Source organism: Labrus bergylta, chromosome 11 (genome assembly GCF_963930695.1).
Source record: "Labrus bergylta chromosome 11, fLabBer1.1, whole genome shotgun sequence".
In the NCBI taxonomy this organism is placed as follows: Eukaryota; Metazoa; Chordata; class Actinopteri; order Labriformes; family Labridae; genus Labrus; species Labrus bergylta.
The window spans coordinates 16338712-16362019 of record NC_089205.1 but is presented as its reverse complement, the minus strand read 5'-3'; the positions used below and the strand labels follow the sequence as shown (position 1 = coordinate 16362019).

Genomic DNA, 23308 nt, shown 5'->3' with positions numbered 1-23308 from the left:
ACTTCTAATTTTGTTTGACGACATGAGACTGGAACTAGGTGACTGAGGAATTTGAAGCATTCCTCTCACTGAATGAGGAGTTTTGAAAAAAAGCTGTAGCACAGAGAAAGAGAAATAGAGAGAGAGAGAAATAGAGAGAGAGAGAGAGAGAGAGAGAGAGAGAGAGAGAGAGAGAGAGAGAGAGGAAATGTTTCCGGCCTCTCGCTGAGGGAGAGCGGGCAGGATCGAGACACTGTCTGCCGTTGCCTGAGGTAAAGGAGCTCTTAAAACAGACTCAGAGTCTAGTTTCAATTATTCTGTCCAACCTGGGTTGACTCAAAATGGTAGAAACTACTCCTAAGGTTCTGTCTAAAAAAGTGTTTAGACAGCATTACGCCAAACCTTCACCTCAAAAACAAAACAAAATCGGAATTTGTGTTTAACCTGAGAAAAACTTCTGCATCTCCCGTAGTCCTGAGTCACTGATACCCTATTGATCCCCCTTCCCATCTAAAAAGGGGCGTGGCCATATTTATTTTGACGGGGTTGGCTCAATCCCAGAGATGCCAAAATAGCTTACATTTGGCATTTCTGTCCAATAACCCACATAGTCATTGGTTTTTCCTTTAAAGTAGCTAAATAACAAGGTTCAAACAGCCCTATCTCCAGAGGTGTACTGTATAGCCGAGCCTCCGTGCTGGCATTCTGACTAGTTTCTCTACAGTATAAAGGGGCTGACCTGACCGGCACCTCCTGTGGCTCATACACTTACTATTGACAAGTGCCTAAATACAACCCATACAGCCCTCATTCAACCTTCATAAATCATCATAAATAGTGTTTTTTATATTTCTAATTATTGCAAGTGCACTGAAACGCAAGCTTCAAAGTCAGTTGGTGTATAAAGAAAATAATTTATCCAAGGCAGTTTGGAGCTATCTGAGAAGGCAGCCTTCACACACGTTCTTGAACATCACAGCTGAGTGTGTGAAAACATTAATCATTCCCCTCCTGTTCCATCCCACTGACAGCCATGGCAGTTATCAAAGACACACACACAGACACAACATAAGTAGCTGTAACTCCTGTTCAGCTAGCACCTCTGTACCACACCATGTGTGTAAATGCACAGCAGCATACCAGGCTGATAAGCCTACCAGTGTTAAGGTCAAAAGTATCGGCAAAATACGTCTAGGAGAAAAGCAGAGCAATTAACAGGAGAGGGGAAGTTAGAGGTAGAAACTTTAAAGTGGGAGATTCCTGTGTAAGATTTAAAAAATCCAGGATAAAAGTAATAAGGAAAGACAGATTTGAGGAGAACATAATGCAGAGGGAGTGAGATAGAGTGTGACAGGAATGTAAGAAGCAGAATATATGAATCAGTAAAGAGAAGACAAACAGTGTACATATGAGAAATGAAAGGAGGGAAGCAAAGAAAGCCAATCTGGCAGCAGTGGCATTTTCTCCTGGAAGCCAAAGAAAAGCCAGGCTTCTCCATTTTTTTCAGGCTATCTGAATGCTGGCAGTGCATTGAAGAGCTATGGGACTGGAGGCCTTGGAGCATGTTGGTGACCACTACGGGTCTGTTACAGGGGGGCTGAAGCTGCCCTTACATTTTTAATAATTAGAGAAATTAAGAAAATGATTGGAAATAACACGATATGACAGATTTTTTAAACAAACCTTTCCGTCAAAATGACAGATAGCGAGGAAGAGTGAAGCAACCTCTGTCCCATAGTGAACTATGTTGTCTACAGCAAAGTTATTAATTCAATAGAAAGTAGGGGTTTTGCTCATAAATTGATAGAAAATAAATAGGCTATGTAAGATTTTGGAGATGAACTTATCTTCTGAAATAGTAATTTCAACTAATTTAAGATGTTAGACTTAGTTGGTCAAGTAATATTTTTCAGCATTATTGCATGTACAACCCAATATGCCAATATATTCAACCAAAACACTAACCTTTGCATTTCTTCGAAGGCTCTTGAGAATATTTCTCCTTTTGGGGTCCTCAGTCTCTTCAATTGAGTTTTCCTTTTGGGCTCCTCCATCATCTTGGCTTGCCTTGGGGGGACCACCCATCTCGTCATCACTGCCTATAGAGAAGCTTGTCCTAAAACTGCTGAACTTCCCAAGCCGTTTGGATCGGTCTCTGTAAAGTTTAGGCTTTACCCCAATGGCTGACAATTTTCTCCTGCGCTCCAGTGAGCTGCTATCAGCCTCGCTGTCTGACCCATTCCCGCCTGCACTACCATTGGAATGACCTTTGTTGGCGTTGCGAATGGTGATAATCTTGCCCTGTGTGCTGTCATGAGGTACAGAGTAAATATTTTCCTCTTCTGTGGGCCGAGGTTTGCTCACAGCATCCATAGGTTCAGCATAGTCCGAGGGGTCATATCCGCCATCACTGCCTGGAGCCCAGGTGACAGCTTGAGAGCGGCGGTTGGTGCCACCCTGCTGGTCCATGTAGGGGCCAAGGTTGACCTTACGGACAGGCTTGGGCTTCACTTGTGGAGGAACCTTGTTGTTAAGTTTGCTCTCAAAGGTGCTAAGCTCAGAAATAACAGAGAAGGTATCACTTGAATCCAGATCTGGTAATTTGAAGCTTCCCAGGTGGGAACTCAGACTACCATCTTCCCGCAGGGTAGGGTAAGGTGGGGATGGATCGATATCGTCCTCTGAGTCCATAAGAATGTTAACTGGACTAGGAGAGCCACAGCGAGGGCTGATGCTCTCACTGGTACAAGCCTCAGCAATATTATCATACATGTGAGTGGCCTCTACAATAGTGCGCTTCTCTACCACCTCTTTGAGGAAGGGTTGGAAAAGGTCTATTTTATGAAGTCCCCCTACCACTCCACCATGTCCACATATTACTGTGTTAAACCTCGCCTCTATTTCATGAGCCAGTTCCTCTCCCTGGCTGATCTGCTCTTTAGCTGACTCTGAGTCGGACAGCTCCATCTGGCTCTCCCCTACTGCTAGCAACTGGACTGGGATGATGTCTTGGACCTCACACAGGAAAGCGCATAATGTCTCCATAGAGGCCTTGCGGCGAGCAGAGTAAACTGCAATGTAGCCGTGGACTAGCCTAGTCTTGCGGAGGGAAAATGAGGAATGGAAGGACAGCAGTGACAGCTCAATATTCTGCCTCTGACCTCCTACATTGAAATCCAGTAAAACAGTGGTGCCGCTGCTGAGGCTGGAGGCCGGCCGACAATGCTGGGGCAACAGGAAGGGGGCAAGTAGCTGGTCTAGGTCATATGTGTCTCCGCACATCAGGCACATGACTATCCTAAGGTCTGCCTCTAGTGATGGTTGGGACTGAGAGTCTCTGAAGGCAGACGATGGAGGAGGTAAGGGAGGGGAGCTGCTACCTATGCTTCTCCTTGATTCTAAGATGCCCTTCAGCAATTGGTTGATCTGCCTCTCATTGACATTGCGCCCATAGCCCACGCCTGGAGAGGCAGGGTCGAGGTAAGCACACTGCAGCTTTCCAGCCACCTGCTGCCCTTGATGGATAAGAGTCTGAGCTGTCTCCCCCCCAATATCCCCTATGGAGCCCACCCCACGTTTGGTTACCAGAAGGAGGGATAGCGGGAGTTGGGCTAAGCTGTTTTCCCTTTCCCTTCTGCTTATTGTTGACTCCCTAAGCTTTTCTAAACTCTCAGCAACATAAGAAAGGGATTCCTTTGAGTTGTATAAACACAGGCAACCATGGGGTGTAAAGGTTGGTGTATGGAATGAATTGACTGGCAGACGTACATTACCTTCAATAGGACGAAGGGCTAGCTCATACATCTTGCCATCTAAAATATATCTATCGTCACTGCTGCACAAAGCTCTTATCTCATTTGCCATCTCTCGAGCTAGTCCATCTTTCCCTAGGATGACAAGATTTATTCGTTCTGCCCTTCCCCCTTCAAGCCTTGAACTGTCTGACGATGCATAGCGGGTAGGGAATCTGGAGGCAAGTATTTGCTCTATCTTGCTGTCCACACAGTGAGGGCTATTGGGACAAGTATCCTTTGTTGGGTGGTAGACAAAGTGGATATGTTTCAATACCAGAGCATCCCTTTCTGCCTGTAGCTTCTGCAGGGCTTTGAACCTTTGCTCCTCACCCAACACCTCCTGAATGGCACCCATTTTTTCTTTACTTGGCTTTGCATCCACTTCCAGCTCATAAAAGAGCTCAGAGTATTCAAGAAGTAGTTCTTGAAAGTCCTCTTTGGCTCGGTCAATGATTTCTTTCTGGTGTTTGTTGTAAATATCCAGATATTCAGTCTCATCAAGCCACTGGTAGAAGTCTTCATTCATGATGAAGCTCCGGGCCTCCTCCCAGGGTTTTCCTGGTGTGATGAAAGGAGAAACACTAAGCTTTTCCTTGAACTCCCATCTCATCTCAGCCCGTTTGCGCTCATTTCTCAGCTGCTCCAGATGGGTCTCATAGATAACTTCAGCTGCGGATGTCTCCAGGAGGTCCTGGGGAATTCGATCATCCTCCATGTTATCAATGTGTGGTGTGGTTTCCCAAGGGGTGTCATCTAGCACTACAAACCACTGAGAGAAATCTCTCTTTGTCTCCAGGACTTTCTGAACTCCAGACCAGCTCAGGTGGTCTATCTCATCCAACTCTGGTAACATCACAGACAGGGCTTGTGGTAGTGTACTTAAGTAAGCCTTCCTTCGTTTTTCTATATGATCTTGTTTAAGCCTATGCACATGCTGCTGGAAGAGCTTCTTGGCTTTAGCTGTCCCCTCAAGGAAAACATATTCCTTGTACTCAGGGGCAGACTGCATGCGACGACTGACATTGGGCCATGACTCATTGTGGTTCTTTACAATTCGGTTGACCAGCCACTCATAGCGGTCTTTGGCTGAGGCGATCTGTTGACTCTGCTGTTTCAGTGCCTCAAAGTAAGGGATAATTTTGGGTTTCCCCCTACTCTTGTCTATAAGCTGAACCAGTGTAAGAAAAGCTAGATCAACATTCACATTAGACCTTGCTGATGTTTCTACCACCTGTAGGTTCTTCTTGGCCAGGGCAAAGGTGTGAGAGTCTTTAATATAGCGCTCAACTCCTTCATCACATTTGGTAAGAACCAGTACCACAGGTTTCTTCGTTTTGGCTAGCTGGTTGTACAGGTTGGTAACAAACTTCATCTGGTCCTCAAAGCTACGGTTCATGCCCCTGCTGACATCCACACAGAGTAAGAAGCCATCAACCATAATCTTGCCTTCGGGCATCTGTTTCTGCTCAAAGTCTTGCTCAAGCCCCAGTTGATCTGTGCAAAAGTACATCAGCTTTTCAGCAGAAGCCAGCTTGGAGGAAGCCGCTCTCTTGATGTAAGGTTGGAGGGCCGTGCTTCGGTGAGGCTGGAACGTCTGATCATCTATGAACTCTGTCTGCTCCACCACATTCATACGGCATTCTGGCCCCTCCTCCATCACCCGCCCAGCCTCTCCCCAGAAGAGGAAGTGATCATTGTTCACCACTCGGCCTCCAAAGTCACTGGTGCTGAGAACAGAAGTATGGTCCAGGTAGAAGTCATCAGCACTTGGCCTGACAAAGCGGTTACATATGCAGGACTTGCCCACACCACATTGGCCTTTTTCCTTTTCCGTGCCGGACAACCCAACCACGACCAGATTGTAGGTGGGTGCCCGGACATCTTGCTTTTTCGCCATCATTATCGCTGGCAGAGGCTCATCCTGCCATGCTGGATGGTGGCTCTAGGGAGAGGAGAAGGTTGCCAAGGAAGAAGAGTTTCCATGCAAGAGAACCTTACAGGGCTTGGGTCTGGACCTGCAAGATGATAAAAGAGAGAACAAGTGGTGAGTTACAATTGATCTGGAGGAATACAGAAAAAACATTCTAATGACAGGCTTTATTATAAGGGGAACTTTTGTGACTTTCAACGCAATTCCTCCTGTGGGCCGATGTGATATTAATAATGTTTAATCTATAATCCAATTTCTCCACCCAATGTTTCCTAAAAAGATTGAGGTCAGTTGCAAAGCTGCAGGAATGCAGCACATTACTTAACCCAGCTGTATTTCAGTAAAAGGCCATTTTTCCCCATTTAACTCATTAAATTTGTATAATGCCTAGATTGCCCTGCTAGTAGCGGTGCCTTCCACATTTCATTGTTATGTTCATATGTGTTTGGGCTTGTTATCACACATCTGACAGTGTAGTTGGTCGCCTCACTGCCAGCAGCAGTGGTACAAAGTTATGTGGGGTTTTGAATGTCACAGAATATCGGCAAATGAATGTATATAAACACACACACACACACACACACACACACACACACACACACACACACAGGCATACACTCACAGCTACACACTTGTGAAAACAGGCAGACTAAGCTCCCTTCACCCCAAATGAAAGACACACACAAGAAGATGAAAGTAGATAAGTGTTGCAGAGCTAAAATTACTAATTGGCCAACTAGGGAAAGCCATCTGCATTTTAAAAGGCTGCACTGCCTGTTGGCTGACTCGCCTCCATCAAAAACATGTTTTCCTATGTCTAGAACAAAACAGCCCTCTGCAAACAGATCAGAGATGGCTGGTGCACCATCACAAATTTCTCAACATATTTACCTATGGTAGATGCATTAAATTCATACAACCCAGAACATAGAGTCTTGGTCCTTTGGCCAATCAGAGTACAATTTATTCCACCAGTAGCTCAGGCTAAAATTGACAATGCTAGGTTGCTGAGATTAACGAGAGCAAGGATGAGGAACCAGGGATGCTCTTTACGGAATGACAAAACAATTTGTAAGGAACTTTCAAGACAGCTAGCATAGACTTGAAGTGTAAGACCACCTCCTTCATGTCACAACTTCGATGTTAATGCAGTAAAGCAGACATTAAAGCCACTATTAATCATGAATAGCTCTTTTGACAGTGAGCACAAAAGCAGACAAAGACTTCATTGCTGCTGAATTGAATTTGTCAGACAACAGTGAACTGTGGATGCACAAAGATGAACTTCAAAGACGAACAGTGCTACAACAGAAGGGTAGACAGTGAAAAGGAAATGGTAGGCGTCCAGCGAAACACACTGCAAATTAAACTTAAGGCAACCTGACACCTGCTATGTATGGACTACAACATATTCTGTACATAACTGAGCTTTATTTGGAAGCTGGCAGTTGTAGCAGAGCCTTAAAACATGTCTCTTATTAAAGCAAATACCTATTAGGCAGTGAATCAGCATTACAGAGGCAATGACTCTTTGTTGGGAGAAAAGAGAATATAAATATCAAATAGAATACCCTGAAAGAGAATCATATATGAAAAATATATCAAGACTACCCAGACATAGACTTGAGCCGTTTTCACATATGCACTCCGGATAATATCTAGATATTTACAGGAGGACTTCTCCTGAGATTCTCCCAACCTAGCCGTTCACATATGCTCCTTACAGCGGGGGGTGCGGGGGGATTTCCTGAGGTAAGACGTGACGTAAATAAACGCGGAAGTAGCGGCCAAAGCAACAGAGTCCGCTATACAACGTTATAATGAGAATATTTTCCTTTACATCAATGCTATGTGTAGTCCAATGGAATGACAACATCCCCCAAAAGAGCGGAGAACAACATGACGAACAGAAAACATAATGCAGCCGTTTAATTACGTGCACGGAGATCGTAGTGATCGCGTGCAGACACTTTAGGCAGTCACTGTATATAAACGTCATTCTCTTTCTATTGGCTGGAGTTGAAATCTCCGGAGTACATGCTGCGGCGTTCAGACATCAGCTCACTCGGACTTTCTGCGGAAAAAATACTAAGGGTCTGGCCGGAGAAAATCCGGGTAAAATCTGCGCGAAAAATGCGGCTGTTTGCATTCACACATAGCCTAAAGACCCTCCGGGTAGCCAAATCTCCGGAGTTTTTCAGGAGATTTCCGTATGTGTGAAAATGGGTTTCTGTCTATGCAACAGTGAAGTGAGGTTTGACTGTCAGTATGTCAGTATATACGCTCACTCAAATATATAAAATTGGAATAATGATAAATGTGTGTATAGCGTATTGATTTGTATATATAGGGATATTTATCCCTAGCTCCCATAAGTCTTTTAAAGTCTGTGAACCCAACCAGCTTAAGACAGTGCGGTATAGACAGCATATGAAGCCAAACTGTGTCCTGACTTAATCATATTCACATTACAGAGCAGACAGCCTCAGCAACCATCAGGTGCACACAACATGACCAACTGCCTCTAGATGTTTTTCAGCAGCTAGATGTTGTTCAGCATGTTAATACTCATATTTGACATACTGGAACTACACATCCCCTGATCTTACACAGGGTGGTACATTAGCAATGATATCCTATATGTACTTACTCATAGAAATACATGTATAAAGTCAAGCACTCTGAAAGTAACTATGGAACTGGAGGAAAATCCAGGCTTAACTATCTCACAGATACATAACTAACATCTGCTACATTAACCCCACCTACATTTTGTAAAAGATTGTTGCTATAGTATGTGCAGCAATGTGTATCCTCACCTACATAAAAACAAAAATAGTGTGTCTTGTAAAATGTTCCCAGGAGAATAGAGTGGGGATTTGGGGTGTTCTAGTGACAAAGAACTTTTCCCTTTTTGAAATAACCTAAAAGAAATGACAAAAAGAGAGAACACTGAATGCAGTTTTCTTTTTTTCCCTGAACCGTCCAAGTGAAACGCCGATGTGAGACTCAAGCAAACAGCTCAGAATTCCTTCTTAACTGATGTGAGGATGCAGCGGTTTAGAACACAGTGGCAGTTTATACTGGAAAAAAATGCTGCATAAGACTGACTGTCGTGCCCAAGGCAGAGTGACAGAAACATAGAATTTATTTGACATTACAACTGCAAAATTCAACTTGTTCCAAAAGCCTGTCTTCTGGCAGACCAAATGCTACACTTCCTACATAATGCTCTACTCTTTCTCTTTCTGCAGACCTATAAGGAAAACAGTGCCTGAGCTAAACTTGCGTAAGCAGTAATCCAGTAGCAGAACAGTCATTCAGCAAGTCTCCATGTTCACCCTGAGGACTGGTGCGCGTGTTCAGCCACATACCACTGTCTCGAGGCCTGTTTAGGGCTGAGGCAGAGATACGTTAGGGCCTGTGTTGCATCTGCCCCTGACCCTCAAACATGAGGGTAAGCAGAAAAGAGGAGGGCGAGAAAACAGGAGGAGGGGGAAGACATGAGGGAAGGAGTGGAAGGCATTGGAGGAGGGGGGGAAACAGAGGCTGGGAAGTTGGTTCACATTGGAAGGATGGGGAAGAAGAATGGGAAAGAGGGGAGCGGGGTCAGTGGCCTGGGTCATGTGAGCTGCACATAGTAATCCCCTCAGGCTAGAGGAGCAGGGCGTGGTGAGGCCTGGATGAGCTCAGGGTCAGAGTCTGAACCATCACATTGCTAATCACAAACAGAATTACCAGCAGGACATGCCCAAATACCACATCTCTATTTCCTCTTTGCTTGCGCTGCTTCCTTTGTCTTACATTTCCAAGCATTTACAAATCTATTGGATTAAAACAGTCAAAACAAACTCAAGGCAACAATCTCGCCTTGACGGAACCGGCCCTTTCTAGGTCACTGACTTTATCAAGGACAGAACAAGGCAAGGGAAGATAGGATGCATATGTAGGGTATTGGAGTGCAGCCTGGAGCTAATGCTAGGGCGGCAGGGCGTGAAGTTCATCATAACACGTGCTACAAAGGGCAGCAGGGAAGAGGCCAAGTTCACTGCCCATGAGAAGAGAGCATGTAACCTTCACGGGACGGCTACATTCCTTTCATAACTGAGCAAAGAAGGAGAAGAGTAGGCTGGTGAGTATTGCCCAAGAGTTTAAGATACTGTCAGTCAGGCCTGTTTTTACACACGAGAAAATTAGAGATGTTCCAATTCAATTTGTTTCAGTCTGTTGTGAATTCCAAAACCTGGACTTAGGTATTGGACAAAACAAATACCGCCTGGATAACAATGTGATAAGCTTTAGACTATACTTCTTCCCTTGTATAGATATAATAGTGCTGCAATCTTTGCTGTTTGGCCTTGCTCAGTACACTGCAGTAATCCTTACCTAAATAAGCTGTGCACCTAGAAACCAGTCAAGGTAATCTAAGTTAGAGGCAGCTCTGCTAGCCGGTCCTCCTAAAGTCAGAGAAAGACATTTTTTTTTTTTAACTGCTTGATTTGTTGTTTCACCTGTTTTTATTATCTTTACTTAAAAAAAAAAAAAAAATCAACCCTAAAATGTGTGACAGGAAAATGTTGGTTTCCTAAATTCTGCTTAAGTTACACTTTCCACTAGCAGTGCAGTGATGTGGTTTACTGTCATTACATGATAAGTGATCTGATATTTGTCCTTTTTCGCTCATTAACATTTACAAAGTAAAAAAATAATACAAGGGCTGCTGTCACACAGAATGAGAAACAAGACTTAAGGACATATCAGACACATTCAGAATGCCATTTAGAATAACGTCACATAGCGCTCCACTTCCTTGTTTGAGCATGGTTGTGTTCACGCAGACCGTACTCGAGTACGCATGAATCCTAGTCCCTATGTTAAAGCACTCTAAGATAACCATGCTAATTCAAGGCAGATTTTAGGAAATTCCAAGTTAAGAAAAATTGTAACAACTAGATTTTTTTTTTCTGGAAGTGAAATATGGAAGGGTCAAAGTGAAGCTTTTAGTGATAGGTATTGTGTGCTGAAAAGTGAAGGATAGATTTTTATAATTTTAATGAGAGATGCATTTTTTTGTAAATATGTGGGGCTGCTTCGACATAAAATAATCTTCACCAAATGAGTCCTTTGCACATACAATGCTTCCTACAGATGACTTGTAAAACTGCTCAATGCAGATAAATGAGTAGGCCCACTTGTGAGGTTTTCCAGTAAGCCCTCTGGTTGTACAGTATTATACACTCAGGAAGGCTGGGAGTTGACAGAAACAAAGGTCATGAAATAGTCATGAAGTGCTGTGATGGTGATGATGATGACAGAGAGGCAGCAGGGAAAAACTCTCTTACCCTCTCTCTCTCTCTCTCTCTCCCTAGCTCTCTACACGGCTGACCATCCCATCCAAAAAATGTTTTCCCTCTCTTTTTAAGTCCCTCTGCATGATGCAAGTCTGCAACCAGTTTGACTTGTGCTCCCCTCACCCTTATTATTTCTCTGCATCCTGTGCTGTCACCCACATTATCCTCATCATACTGATTTTAGGTCTCCTTGTATGTCAAGGTTTTCTCCCAATCTTACTCCACTCCAGGGGTCATCAACTACATTTGTACAAGGGCCAGCTTTTTTTTTTCTTTACAGACACTGCTCTACTCTGTCTCCATCACTCTCGCCCACACTCTTCATCCCCCGTCTTCTCCTTCTCTCTGGAGGCTTTTTGTCCATTAGTGAGAAATTGTGGGCTGTGGGCAGGGCATGGTGCTGTGGGAGGGAGGGTGTTGTTACTACAATGATTCTACTTCCTGGTTAGGGTATAAAAACAGATTATAGAATAGTGTACCTTTTTCTGTACGGAAAAAAATATTATTATTAGCACAGGTCCAACAAACAGTAAATATAAAACCATGATGTAATTGCAGATATGTGTTGAACAATTACTAATGTATATATACAAATGTATAGAAATCTGTACACACCACACACCACTTTAAATGAGTGTTCTGTGGTGCAGCGAATTTAATGTATCCCCCCAAACAGAAGTCATATGTGTCTTTCGTAAATGCTACACATCCATCTTTCACTCAGCAAACAGATTTCCTCACTCTTTTCCATCTACTGTATGTGTGCAGAAAACATAAACACTGTGACAGCACCATTGCTAATGCATTCCACGTGGCCAGGCGCACAACAAAACCACAAAGCAAATCCAACAGCCATAAATTATTCCCAAAATCATAAAAGCCTTAGCATGACCAGAATCTATCAACCTCCAGTTACCTTAAACAAAACACATATCTGCACACAAACATACGTTTTCTAATGCCACAGCCATATAGCCGTCACATATCCAGGTCCTGATCCAGGAGGTGGGGGGGTAGCTGGGGTTGTGGACTGTATGGATTAGTTACAGCTTTTTGTATCTTTCCATCTGCAGGATCACAAGTGGCGCTGTCTGTGCATTAGCATGATCCGCTCACATGGTGATATACGCATGAAGAAAGACCAGAGATGTGGCAAATCCACGTATTGCTGCACATGGGCACTCAGATGTACTAACATAGAAACACACATATGAGCATTAGGATTTTCCACAGTATGCTGTATATGATATCCATTTCACCCCTATCTGTTATATGTTCTGTGCTATCTGTGTATTATAGCTTTGAGTTACTTAAAAGTACGACTGCCATCTGCCTCTCAGCATTCAGTTCACTTCCATTTCCTCCCCTTGGCCCTGGCACTGCAGATAGAAAGCCAGTTACTGCTAGACCCCCTGAGGAGAGAGGGGGACAGACAGACAGAAGGAGGAAGGATGCAGGATAAGGGCAGAAAAAAGAATAGGAGGGACAAAGAGAGGGCGTACACAAACAGTCAAAAACAACTAGGAATGCAGGATATCAGGAATAAGACAGAAGGAAGAGGTCAGAGAAGACCGAATTCACATCCCTAATCTGAAATTCAAGACTATAACCGAGCAGGAGCTGAGACAGAGGAGAGAGTAAAGTTTAAGTCCGATAAAGAATGGCTCTTGAACGAGTGGACAGCCTATTTAGAGAGGGGAAGGAGAGAGCGAGAAGGGCAGAGAAGGAGTGTGTCACTGTGGTTTAACCTCTTTAACTGCACCAGAAGGCCTCACTGATAGCACAGCTAAAAATAATGTGCTGGAAACATGGACAATGACAGCCATAAATTCGAACTAGGACCATATAAACCCGCCCTTATGAGCACATGCATGCCCAAGTGGTCACAGCGTGGTCACTTCTTCGATGATAAGGTCATTGCTCTCGTAGCTGGCAGCAAGCTAGTGAAGAGAGGCCGCAGTGTTTCTGCAGACTACTCGACTGACTGCAACATGTGTTTTTTGACCTTGCTGTTAAATTATCTTTGTATCCAGTCCCTTAACCTAACATGATCTTCATTTTTTTCACTTTCAGAGACAAAGATACATTTCTAAATTTAGCTGACAGTGCTGAAATCATTGGTCAATTCTTTGTACTGTTGATTGACAGAGAAATTCAGGAAAATAAATTAACTGTTCAATTCACTTATGAAGCAAAACTACAAGGGCTGAACATTTCAGCTTCTCAAATGCAAGCTTTGCTTTTCTTCGGGGGTTTTGTTTAATTATTTATTGAACATCTTTGGCTTTGCAAGAGCAAGCAATTAAAGAAATAATAGAATACTCAATAGTGAGTAATAAATTGCTGAGGCTTTACTGAGTGGGATTTTGTAGAACAAAAAACCCAGAGCTGTAGACTGTTCAGAAGCATTTTGCTCCAGTGATGCTAAAGTGCAACAGGCTACACAACATTAACAACAACAGCAGCAGCTCATGCTTTACATGCACGCTCAGAAACACAGACAAGCCTGTGTTTTCCTTGGGCACAAAAGCTCATCTGTAGGCCTTTTCTCTCCCCCCCTCTTAATTCCCTCTATCAGGCATGAACGGCCTTACTCCTTATTCCACCCCCCCTCCCCCTTTGTCTAACTCTCACTATATTCCCTGTCCCTATATTATCAGCTTCTCACTCAGCTCACCCCTCTCCTGCAATAGTACCCTCACCTCGGGGCCCAGTCTTCTAGTTTGTCAGACTAGCAGACTGTCTGCCGGTGATGTTAGCATACATCTGATCGCTGCTCCCCTGCTAGAAGGCTTGTCAGCATCAGCACAACTGTATACACACATTCAGACATCCAATACAGCTGTCCTGTCCTCACTGCCAAACTCAATGCTGCAGCACAAACAAACAGCAGTGACACAGACAAACATGGAGCATATTAATTGCATATTTGACAAACATACCAAACACAAATGTTTTGTGGCCATAAATGACATCATTATTTCACTTTAGAGCTTCAATTTCAGCAGTTAAGTTTAAGCCTGAAGAATCTGCACTTTGACCTCTAGGTGAAAAGGCTTCAAGTAGTAAATAGCTACTATAGTCTATGTTAAACAGAAATCAGGAATTTACCTTACTTGGATTTTCAGTAATTCGTCTCAGTGACTCAGTTATTCAAAAATACAGTTTTACTCCCAGGCTGGAAAGCTGTCTGCATAAAACCCGTTTTTGTGAGCAATGGATCGACAGCTGACATTACCTTCGATTTAATTGTCATTATTAACCCGTTTTCAGCAGAGCGCTCATCCTTATAGCTAGAGTGGGTGTCTAATAGATGTGCTGGGTGTGTTTTCCAGATGGTGGCCTAGATGAGAAAGCTGCGCACACACTCGCAGACTGATTCTGTTGCCGCCAGAATTACGTTTTTTTTAATCACTTTATCTACTGCAGTAATGATTGTGATAGCCAGACTAAACTCACAGAACAAAGTCTTGATTGCAACAAATTGCTTGATTGCAGAAAAACAGATTCTTTTGTTATCCTCAATGTGGCAACATGTTTCCATTGAGCATCATATGGGCCGCCTTACCTGTGTGTTTTGCATCCCTTACTATGTTTTAGAGTGGCACAGTTACAAAAATATGCATGACTATATAATATTTGCACTTCCTCAAAAATATATTGGTAACTAAGTAACTAGAAAAGTTCCCTATCTAGCTTATTGACTTACTTTAAGAGGCAAAATACGCACCCTAGCATTACAATCAAGGCTACATTAAGTGAGGCACCTGTTGAAACTCACACTCCCAGATTTAATACACCAATGACCTAAACTTGTGTAATAACTGCTGCATTAGGCTACATCTTAAAATAGTATTTATTCTAAAGTCACAGCCACAGTAATTTACCTTCTGATCAGCTCTCAGATTTTTGCGATAATGTTGCTTAAGCTTTCCCATCTGGTCTTGAAACCTGCAGGCTTTGTAAATAATGAGGTGTTATGATCCCTACAGGGAAATCTTACATCAACCAAAGATCACACAAACTGTTACCGGGTGACAGATGGTCATCACAAACACACACAATAAGCAACCGCCTCACACTTACACCATATGCCGCAACATAGATGCGGCACTTTTGATTCTCACACAGTAACATGGCCATTAACTGGCCTGCTCTCTTCCACAATAACAACCTTTTCTAACAAACTGCTGTAAAAAAAAAAAAAAAAAAAAAAAAAAAAAAGCAGTTTTTCTTCCTCCCAACTAGAGAAATGTTCATTGCTGAATCCCAGACCAATTAAGTCCAAGTATGACAAAAAAAATAAAGGGCTGGCAAAGAGGGGAATGGGAGATCATTTAAATATCTGTACACCCAGAAACTTCCTCTGCCAGTAGTGATGGTACAACACTGCAAGGCCATGAATACCATGCTGCCTGTGGTCTGCTCTTATCATGCTCTCATCAGTGGAGGTGCTAATAGGCAGTATCCTTATAGAATCATCGCATCGTGCCAGTATCACATCAAGACAAACTAGTCAATAGGTGTCACTTCCACTCACATCTCCAGTCAATCCCCTCACTCCTTCTCTGCTCTGTGGAAGGCTAATAAAGCAGCCAGCAGTAATAAAAAAAAAACTATGCCTGCTGGACACAGTTTGCTCTGCCAACTGCTTCTGACAGGCGCTCCAACCGTTTGAGGCACAACCCAGATTCACACAACAGGTGTACAAACAACATCCCAATACTGGTTTTGTTTGAGTGAATACGTTTTCATTAAATTGGACCCTTTTGTACCCACAAGCTGATCGTCAAGACGATAGTGATGAGTGGGGTAGCAGCTTGTTATTGAGAATGTAAGAAATAAAAATCGTTTTTGAAGGCTTGTATTGTTTAAAGACATTGAACCAAAATTGATTTTTTTTTTCCTTTTGAAAAGGTCCAAAGACAAATAAATTATTTTTCAGCCAGGATGTGCAGCCTCAAAAACACTTGGGTGTCCCACTCCATAAAATAGAGATGAAATGAGCCAGAGAAGAGAACTGAAGTTTGTTGGGTGTAGATGTATTTTTTTAGGTGGAAGCGAGAGTCTGAAATCATAAATGAAGCAATGAAAAATATTAAGAGAACAAAAGGAGTTTCCAGCAAAGTGAGGTTTAAGAAGGAAAGAGAATGGAGAGGGAGCGTCAGGAGGATGAGAGGAGGAGGTTAACACGAGTGGCTTCTGGTAAGTGCTTAGCACTTGTGGTTGGCTAATGGTACACAGACAGGACTACTACGATCGCTCATCTGCACTTCATGCTGCTGCCGCCCTGACAAGCCTCAACATGAAAGAAATAAGCCCCTTTTAAAAAAGGGATAGACAACCACTTTCTCTACTTCTTTGCCCTCCACCTTCTCTTCAGTGGTCTTTGTTGCTGTTCAATATTTATGTGCCTGTCATTTCCATTTTTATATTGTCCTTTCTGCTCTATCTGTCATTATGCCATCCATCAATACTCCTTGCCAATACTCCTTGGTACAGTGGCACCAAGCTTCCCTTGGAGCTGAATAACCTTACAGGGGAAGCCAGCTGTTGAGATACACATACACACCTCAAATGATACTCTGAGGTAGTTATAAGAAAAGTACACGGCACACTTAAAGAGGGCTGACACAGGACTGAAGAAAAGCACTAGAATAATGTGGAGGAGTGCTGCCAAAGATGGGTGAGTCACTGCGGAGAGAGAGAAAAAAAAGCTAATGATACAATTGAAAACACCTGAACCTGCCACAGTGTAAATTAAAGATAATGACTTTTTACTGGTTGCCCCAGTAACAAACTGTTGGCAAAAAGGATGACAGCTACAGAGGCTTCTTTCTCCCCATAATGTTCCTGCTCCTCCCTTCCCCCTCTTCCTCTATCACTTTTCAAAGAACTACATTCTCCCTCTTTGCCATACCGCGAGCTCTCCCAAAGTGTCATTCATGCAAGAGGCAACACAAACAAACAAATAAACAACATTTTCATAAGCATTTAAGAGTAGAATGAAAGAGTTGGTAAATGGGTGAGTTGGCACAATACATAAATGCATTTGTCCTGATGCCTTCTAAGTCTTAACATGTAGGAATATGTCACTATTCCACCTCTTAGAAGCAACTCATGTGTGCGCACATGTAGGAGTGTCACCTCTGAGCTTCTTGTGCAGTCTGAGTGGAGGCTCTGGGGCAGCTTCTCCAGAGGTTAGAGGGGTTATTGCTTGGTCATCCATTTTAAATCAGTCTCCAGACACTCACTGGAGGAGCCATTACAGCTCAAAAGTTTGCTGATCTGCCTGCAGCTGCAGCAGTAACAGAGCCCAAGGCTGAGCTCTGCCTGCCGAGGCTCCCTTTAGTGGAGCCCACTGCTCAGCTAGTACCCGTCTACATCCCAGTCACAGGAATGTAACCTCTCCACTTTACCATAGTGATATAGAACAACCAAAGAGCTTCTTTAATGCCCTTTTTGCAATTTCATTTTGTTTACTAGTACATACATGGTATGGTCAATAATTATGTGCAAAAAATTAAACAGTCAAAGGATTGATGTTATTTCAAAGGTATTATATCAGTTAAATCATACATGGTGAATGGACTTGGACTTGTGTAGTGCTTTTCTATTTTTCTAGACTTCTCAAAGCTGCTTCAAGCTGCTGAGTTCCCATCAGTTTTAACTAATCACATTCTTATGCATTTACACACCACTGGATATACAACTTGGAGCAATTCCAGGTTCAGTGTTTTGCCCAAGTACACTTCAACATGTGGCTGCATGAGCTATGGATCAAACCCTGACCTTCTGACTACTTATTCAAGGAACCGAATTACCATAAAGTAAAGTGTTAAATCACTGACTTAAAGATAGTGTACCTGATGGAGCTGTGCAACATTACCACTTTTCGATTCTCATTCGATATCACGATGTATCCTCAATTTTCTTTATTACTGCACATGGACACTTTTTCATCAATGAAAACCAGCAGTTAGCTATACTATATATAAACTTCATTTTTTATTATTTAGATAGTGCTTTAGAAATCATTGTCAACAAAAATGTAATAACATAAACTAAAAGGAATAAATTATATCAGAATCAGCTTTATTGGCCAGGTATGCTCACACATATAAGTCCAGCCTACAAGCAACATCAGTAAGAATAATCATTTATGTTCCGTCACTGCATCGATGCAGAAATGTCCATGTCGAGGCACGATTAAAAACGATTAATTTCAACACTCCTATCACCTTTAGCTTAGCATAAAGAACAGAAACAGGAGGAGCCTGATAAGCAAGACTCTGGTTAGTAAATTTGCCAGTGAATGTATTCTTCTCTAACTGTGCATGTAGTTTTTGCACAGCTATGAGAGCTTCAACTCTAGGTTATAGAAGGGGATAAGAGTCGTTCCCCAAAATCTTTAACTCTTCACCCGATATGAAGGATTCTGAAAATACCATAATAATTTCATGTATGCCTTATTTAACAGTTACTTCTTCCTAAGCAAGAGGATCTGTCTCCTTCCGTAAAACTCTGTGTGTTTCAAGACAAGCAGCTGCAAGCCATCAGCAGTCATAACAGTATTTAGGACTATAAGTATGGATCTGGTTGTGGGGCAAATCGGAACATAAAATGCTATAGACTGTTAGTATGTGTTACATATAATAGTGGACCACAAACACATATTCAGCCATAGGAAAAGAAAAAATCGGTCTCGACCTTTGCTGGCCTCTTCCTCCTCCTCATTTTTAAAAGTTGCATTGGTACTATATTATTTATCATTTTACAAACTAGCTTCTCAGCCATGTCTGACCTGTTCCCTCTCCAGGCCCGGAGGAAGAATATGTCTGAGGAAACAGCAGGGGTCAAGAGTAAGACCATTCTCTCTGCTGAAACAGGAATCTAACCAGGTTGTATTTTAAAACAGTTCTCCTGGCTCGAAACAAAGTGTTAACCCCCTTCCTCCCACCAATGAAAACACACACACAATATAAAATTCTTCTTCAAAATTTCTACAATTCTCTTCCTATCTCTGCTCTGATTAGCAAAATTCTTCCTCACTGCCTCATATCCCAGGTTCAGCGTATGAGCCCACTGACCAATCAGGTTAGCTTTTCAAACTCGCCCTGACATTCCTGGTCTTGAGAAAGATACAACAAAGACTTTTAGCTTGGGATGAATAGGTGTGCAATTCATGTTTTATAAGAATGTAAATGTGACATATTAAATACGTAAGTCATCTTTGGGGGTTTACTGGTTTTTGTGTGTGATCATCTTTAGATATGATGACAGCTACTGGTTTCTTCATAAACCTGTATGTGTCTTTATATGTACTGTCAACTGAATTAAAGTACATTAAAGGAAGCTATCCTGCTTTGATATGCAACAATCATGACTTCATAGAAATAAAACCAAAAAGAATGTGTTTTTTATTTTCAATATCCCCAATCTAGTCAAATATTACAGCTATACGTTCTTTTTGAGTGGTTGTGGCTCAGTGGTAGAGTTGGTCATCTCTTAACTGGAAGGTCAGGGGTTCGATCCCGAACTCCTGCAGCCACATGTCCGATATGTCCTTTTGCAAGAAACTTAACCCTGAGTTACTCCTGCTGGTTCATCGGCTGCGTATGAATGTGTATGAATGGTATCAGTTAATAATGATGGACACTTTACATAGCAACCTCTGACTCAGTGTGTAAATGGGTGTGAATGTGTAGGTGTGACCTGCAGCGTGAATGGGCTTTGAGTAGTCCGAGGACTAGAAAAGCGCTTTACAAACTCATTTTAACAAAACCATTTCAGAGAGTTACAGATGCAACAGTGTTGACGTCAGCTCAGATCGCTCAAACCTCACAAAGACACACAAGTGAGCACAGACAGCAAGGCGTACCATCTTTAAGCCTCTCTAATCCTTGATCTCAGACAAAGGAGGGGATGCTCACACAGGCACACACCGTCTCACAAGCCCCCACCTGTTCCCCCCCGTCTCCGTCCCACTGAAGATGTGAGGCTGTCTATTGATGAGTGCAGCCTAAGATCACTACGGAGGCTGCCGTGTGAAGGTAAAGAGGGATTATTTTGCTTGCGTCCACTCAGCACACATTAGGGGACCTAAGGTTCTCCCTTTTGTCTTTATCTCTCTCCTTCTCCAACAATCTCTCGGGCTCACTTTTGCTTCTTTTCCTTTCTCTCCAGTCTCCATGGGGATTTGAGTAGAGAGCGAGAAAGAGGTAAGAGGGGGAGGGAAGGAGGTGTGAGCCAGTCAACAAGAGTTTTTTCTTCATATCAAGAGATAAAGGAAGTGTGCCTGAGTTGCGCGCAAACAGCCTCAACAGACACAGTGACCAAGTGACCTTGAGGGGGCACATTCATAAAGCCGGGGGGGGGGGGGGGGGGGGGGAATAAAACAGAACATCAAAACATGATAAAAATCTACCAGAAGGGGGGCACGGGCGGAAAGAAAGGAATAAACAAATTAAGCCAGATAAAGCCTTGTTCTCATTGCACTCTGGAGAGTTGCTACCATGGCTGAGTGAAAGGGAGAGAGGAAGAGAAAGCTTTAGAAGGCCCTCGGAAGTGAAAGAAAAAGAATGTGGCAAGCTGAGTCACTCACTTCAACCAGCTTCAAAAGCTATTCACAACTTTATAGCAAGGAAAAGATTTTAGAAAAGTCTACACACCAGCAGCCAGGGACATTTTTTACAAAATTTTCAATTTAGAAACCAATCTGATTTAAAACAATACATATGTTCCTAGCATCTAATAACCTTTAATATAGCGGTGGTGCATGGAAAAAGCAGTAGACTACTCCTGGCTCTCATCTCACAATCCACTCTGATGTTAAGGTTTTCAAGTGAGGCTCTTGCCTCAGTAGAAACAACTCACAGTGGGCGCTAAATCAAACTCTTGGCAGCATCAGGGGAGTATGATAATGAAGGAGCAGAATTAAATACGAATAGTTCAGAGATAAATGACACAGCAAGGGCAATTTAAACACAATCTGACACACTCCAGACTGGTAAATATTGCCCTGTTTAAATAAATCTACTATTATTTCTTTGCTGCCTATTAAACCCTATCCCTTCATCTCTCCATTAAGCAGCCTGTCAGGCTGTCTGTTTGCTGGGCAGCACTACACAATGTCATGTTTACCTCCAGTCAGATTTCCATTTAGATCGCTGAAGAAGCACAGAGGGGTGAGGGTGTGTCTGTGAGTCCAAAACTAACATTAAGCCTTACTGCAATTTTTTGTTCTAATTGCATGTGTCGCTAAATGCTTTGCAAAAATCAGCAGTGGAATACGTTTTTTCCTGACTTGTGTTTCAAACCAGTGTCATCCTTGAATATAAACATAGTGCAGAGTTAAAAGGCTTTATATGCGATTTCTTGATCCAGCAGATGTCGCCCTTGAGCACCAGCATGAAACTAAAACAACTCGCGCTGCATTGTTGTGTTAGCATGCTAATGCTAGCGATCTTTATTATGCTCATATCTTCACACTGCATGTAAATTTACCTGAAATGAGCGTGATCTAGAAACACAGTTAAGCAGTGAGTACAGCATGTTATTCTTCTTTTCTCTAGTCCCTCAATTAAACAACTTTTATAAGCAAGGGGATGAACCGGCTGGTCGTCTCGACGATGTAAACAAAGTGACGATAGGGGGCGCTGGTGGCGCAGTGGTTAGAGCGTGCGCCCCATGTATGGAGGCGATAGTCCTCAAAGCAGGCGGCCCAAGTTCGAATCCAGCTTGTGGCTCCTTTCCAGCATGTCAATCCCCACTCTCTCTCCCTGATTTCCAGCTCTATCCACTGTCTTATCTCCCCCGTTAAAAGGCACAAAAGCCCCAAAATAAATCATTAAAAAAACAAAACAAACTGAAGATATGACTCGGAAAACTCGGAAAGCATCACAGACAGTGGGACTCGGGTGTTAAACCCATTGTAGACAGTCATGGCTCACAGAGTTATTTTCAGCGGATATACTTGATTTCTATTACATTCAAGTGTGAAAAAGTAGTGTGGTAAAAACTTGGTATTTTGTGTTTCTTGATTGCAGATGTGTAGTTCAAAGTCTTCACATCATCTCTGCTGTTCCTTCAGCCAATGAATGATCAGGCTGCTCTCATGACAGAAAAAAAATGTGTCTAACCTGTCTTGTAATCTCCAATCCAGAGAGTCTCTACCCTCTGGCAGACGTTATAAATGATCCTATGTAAACTCATCTGTTTTAAAAACCCATTTGTGCCTTCCTCAATTAAAATGTTAAACATTGTTTCCTCAGGCTGTAGAGGTTGTACAATAGCATTCACACTATTTCTCATTGTTGTGTATTTGGTAGAACACGTGCAATATTGATCATTTGCAATATGTGTATTTTGTGGTTTGTGGCTCTATATCAACTTTTTACAGTACATGCAAGATCTACGCGCTCCCACATCCACTGAACACAAATCATAACCTGATTCATAAAGCTTTCCGCTTTAGGCATAAACTCTCTACAACTCTCTACACAAAAGTGTGTGTAGTGTGGTATGTGTGTGAAGTATACTCTCCTTGTCTTCTAAAAGGTGTCCCAGTGGGCCCTTTATCAATGTGTAGTAGAAACCAAAGACCTCAATACCTAAAAGTGAGTTAACGTGATATCATACACTTATGTGAAAACCACACAGCCAGTCCACTGGAAGGCAAATTTATGCGCAAGCGTCACGTATCGCGAATGTGTCTGAAGGCAAATTATTCAGCGTGTGCTTTGACAGCGTTTTCTCAGAGCCCACTGCTCAAATGCTGACATTATCTACATGCTGGCACAGGAGAGACTCTCACGTACAACAAGCAAAAGACACACATAAGTGCTTTCATAATGGTCCATGCAAATCAAGAGAAACACAGCTATTTATACACACACTACATAAATGGCTGAAATGTTCTGCATGTTAAAACCTTGGTCACACATTAACATCACATCAACATCTTAAAACCTTAAAGAAACGGTTCATTGAAGCCACATTAACACCAAACCCACCCACGTTCACTCTTCATCAGCCACGCTGAACGCACTGTTTGTGATATAATTGGAGAACACGCAGCATAAAGACACACAAAGGCAGCTGGACCTGACTAAGACAACCCCCCATTCTTCCCCAGGTCCCTGAGACTCTGCATCCCTCCACAATGATGGCAAACACACACACACACATACACAGACACACACACACACATGCAGATGTGTACAAAGAGCACAAACACAGTGTACAACGGCCCA

At 42.7% G+C, this 23308-nt stretch overlaps 1 protein-coding gene across 1 annotated transcript in view; it reads right to left on the bottom strand.

Moving 5' to 3' along the window:
* arhgap35a (Rho GTPase activating protein 35a) overlaps positions 1-23308 on the bottom strand; it is a 57969-nt gene that overhangs the window by 17153 nt on the left and 17508 nt on the right. The window contains exon 2 of the mRNA XM_065959966.1: positions 1945-5788. Coding sequence (XP_065816038.1) covers positions 1945-5673 — 3729 coding nt within the window. The 5' untranslated portion in view covers positions 5674-5788. The remainder of the gene's footprint in view (positions 1-1944; positions 5789-23308) is intronic.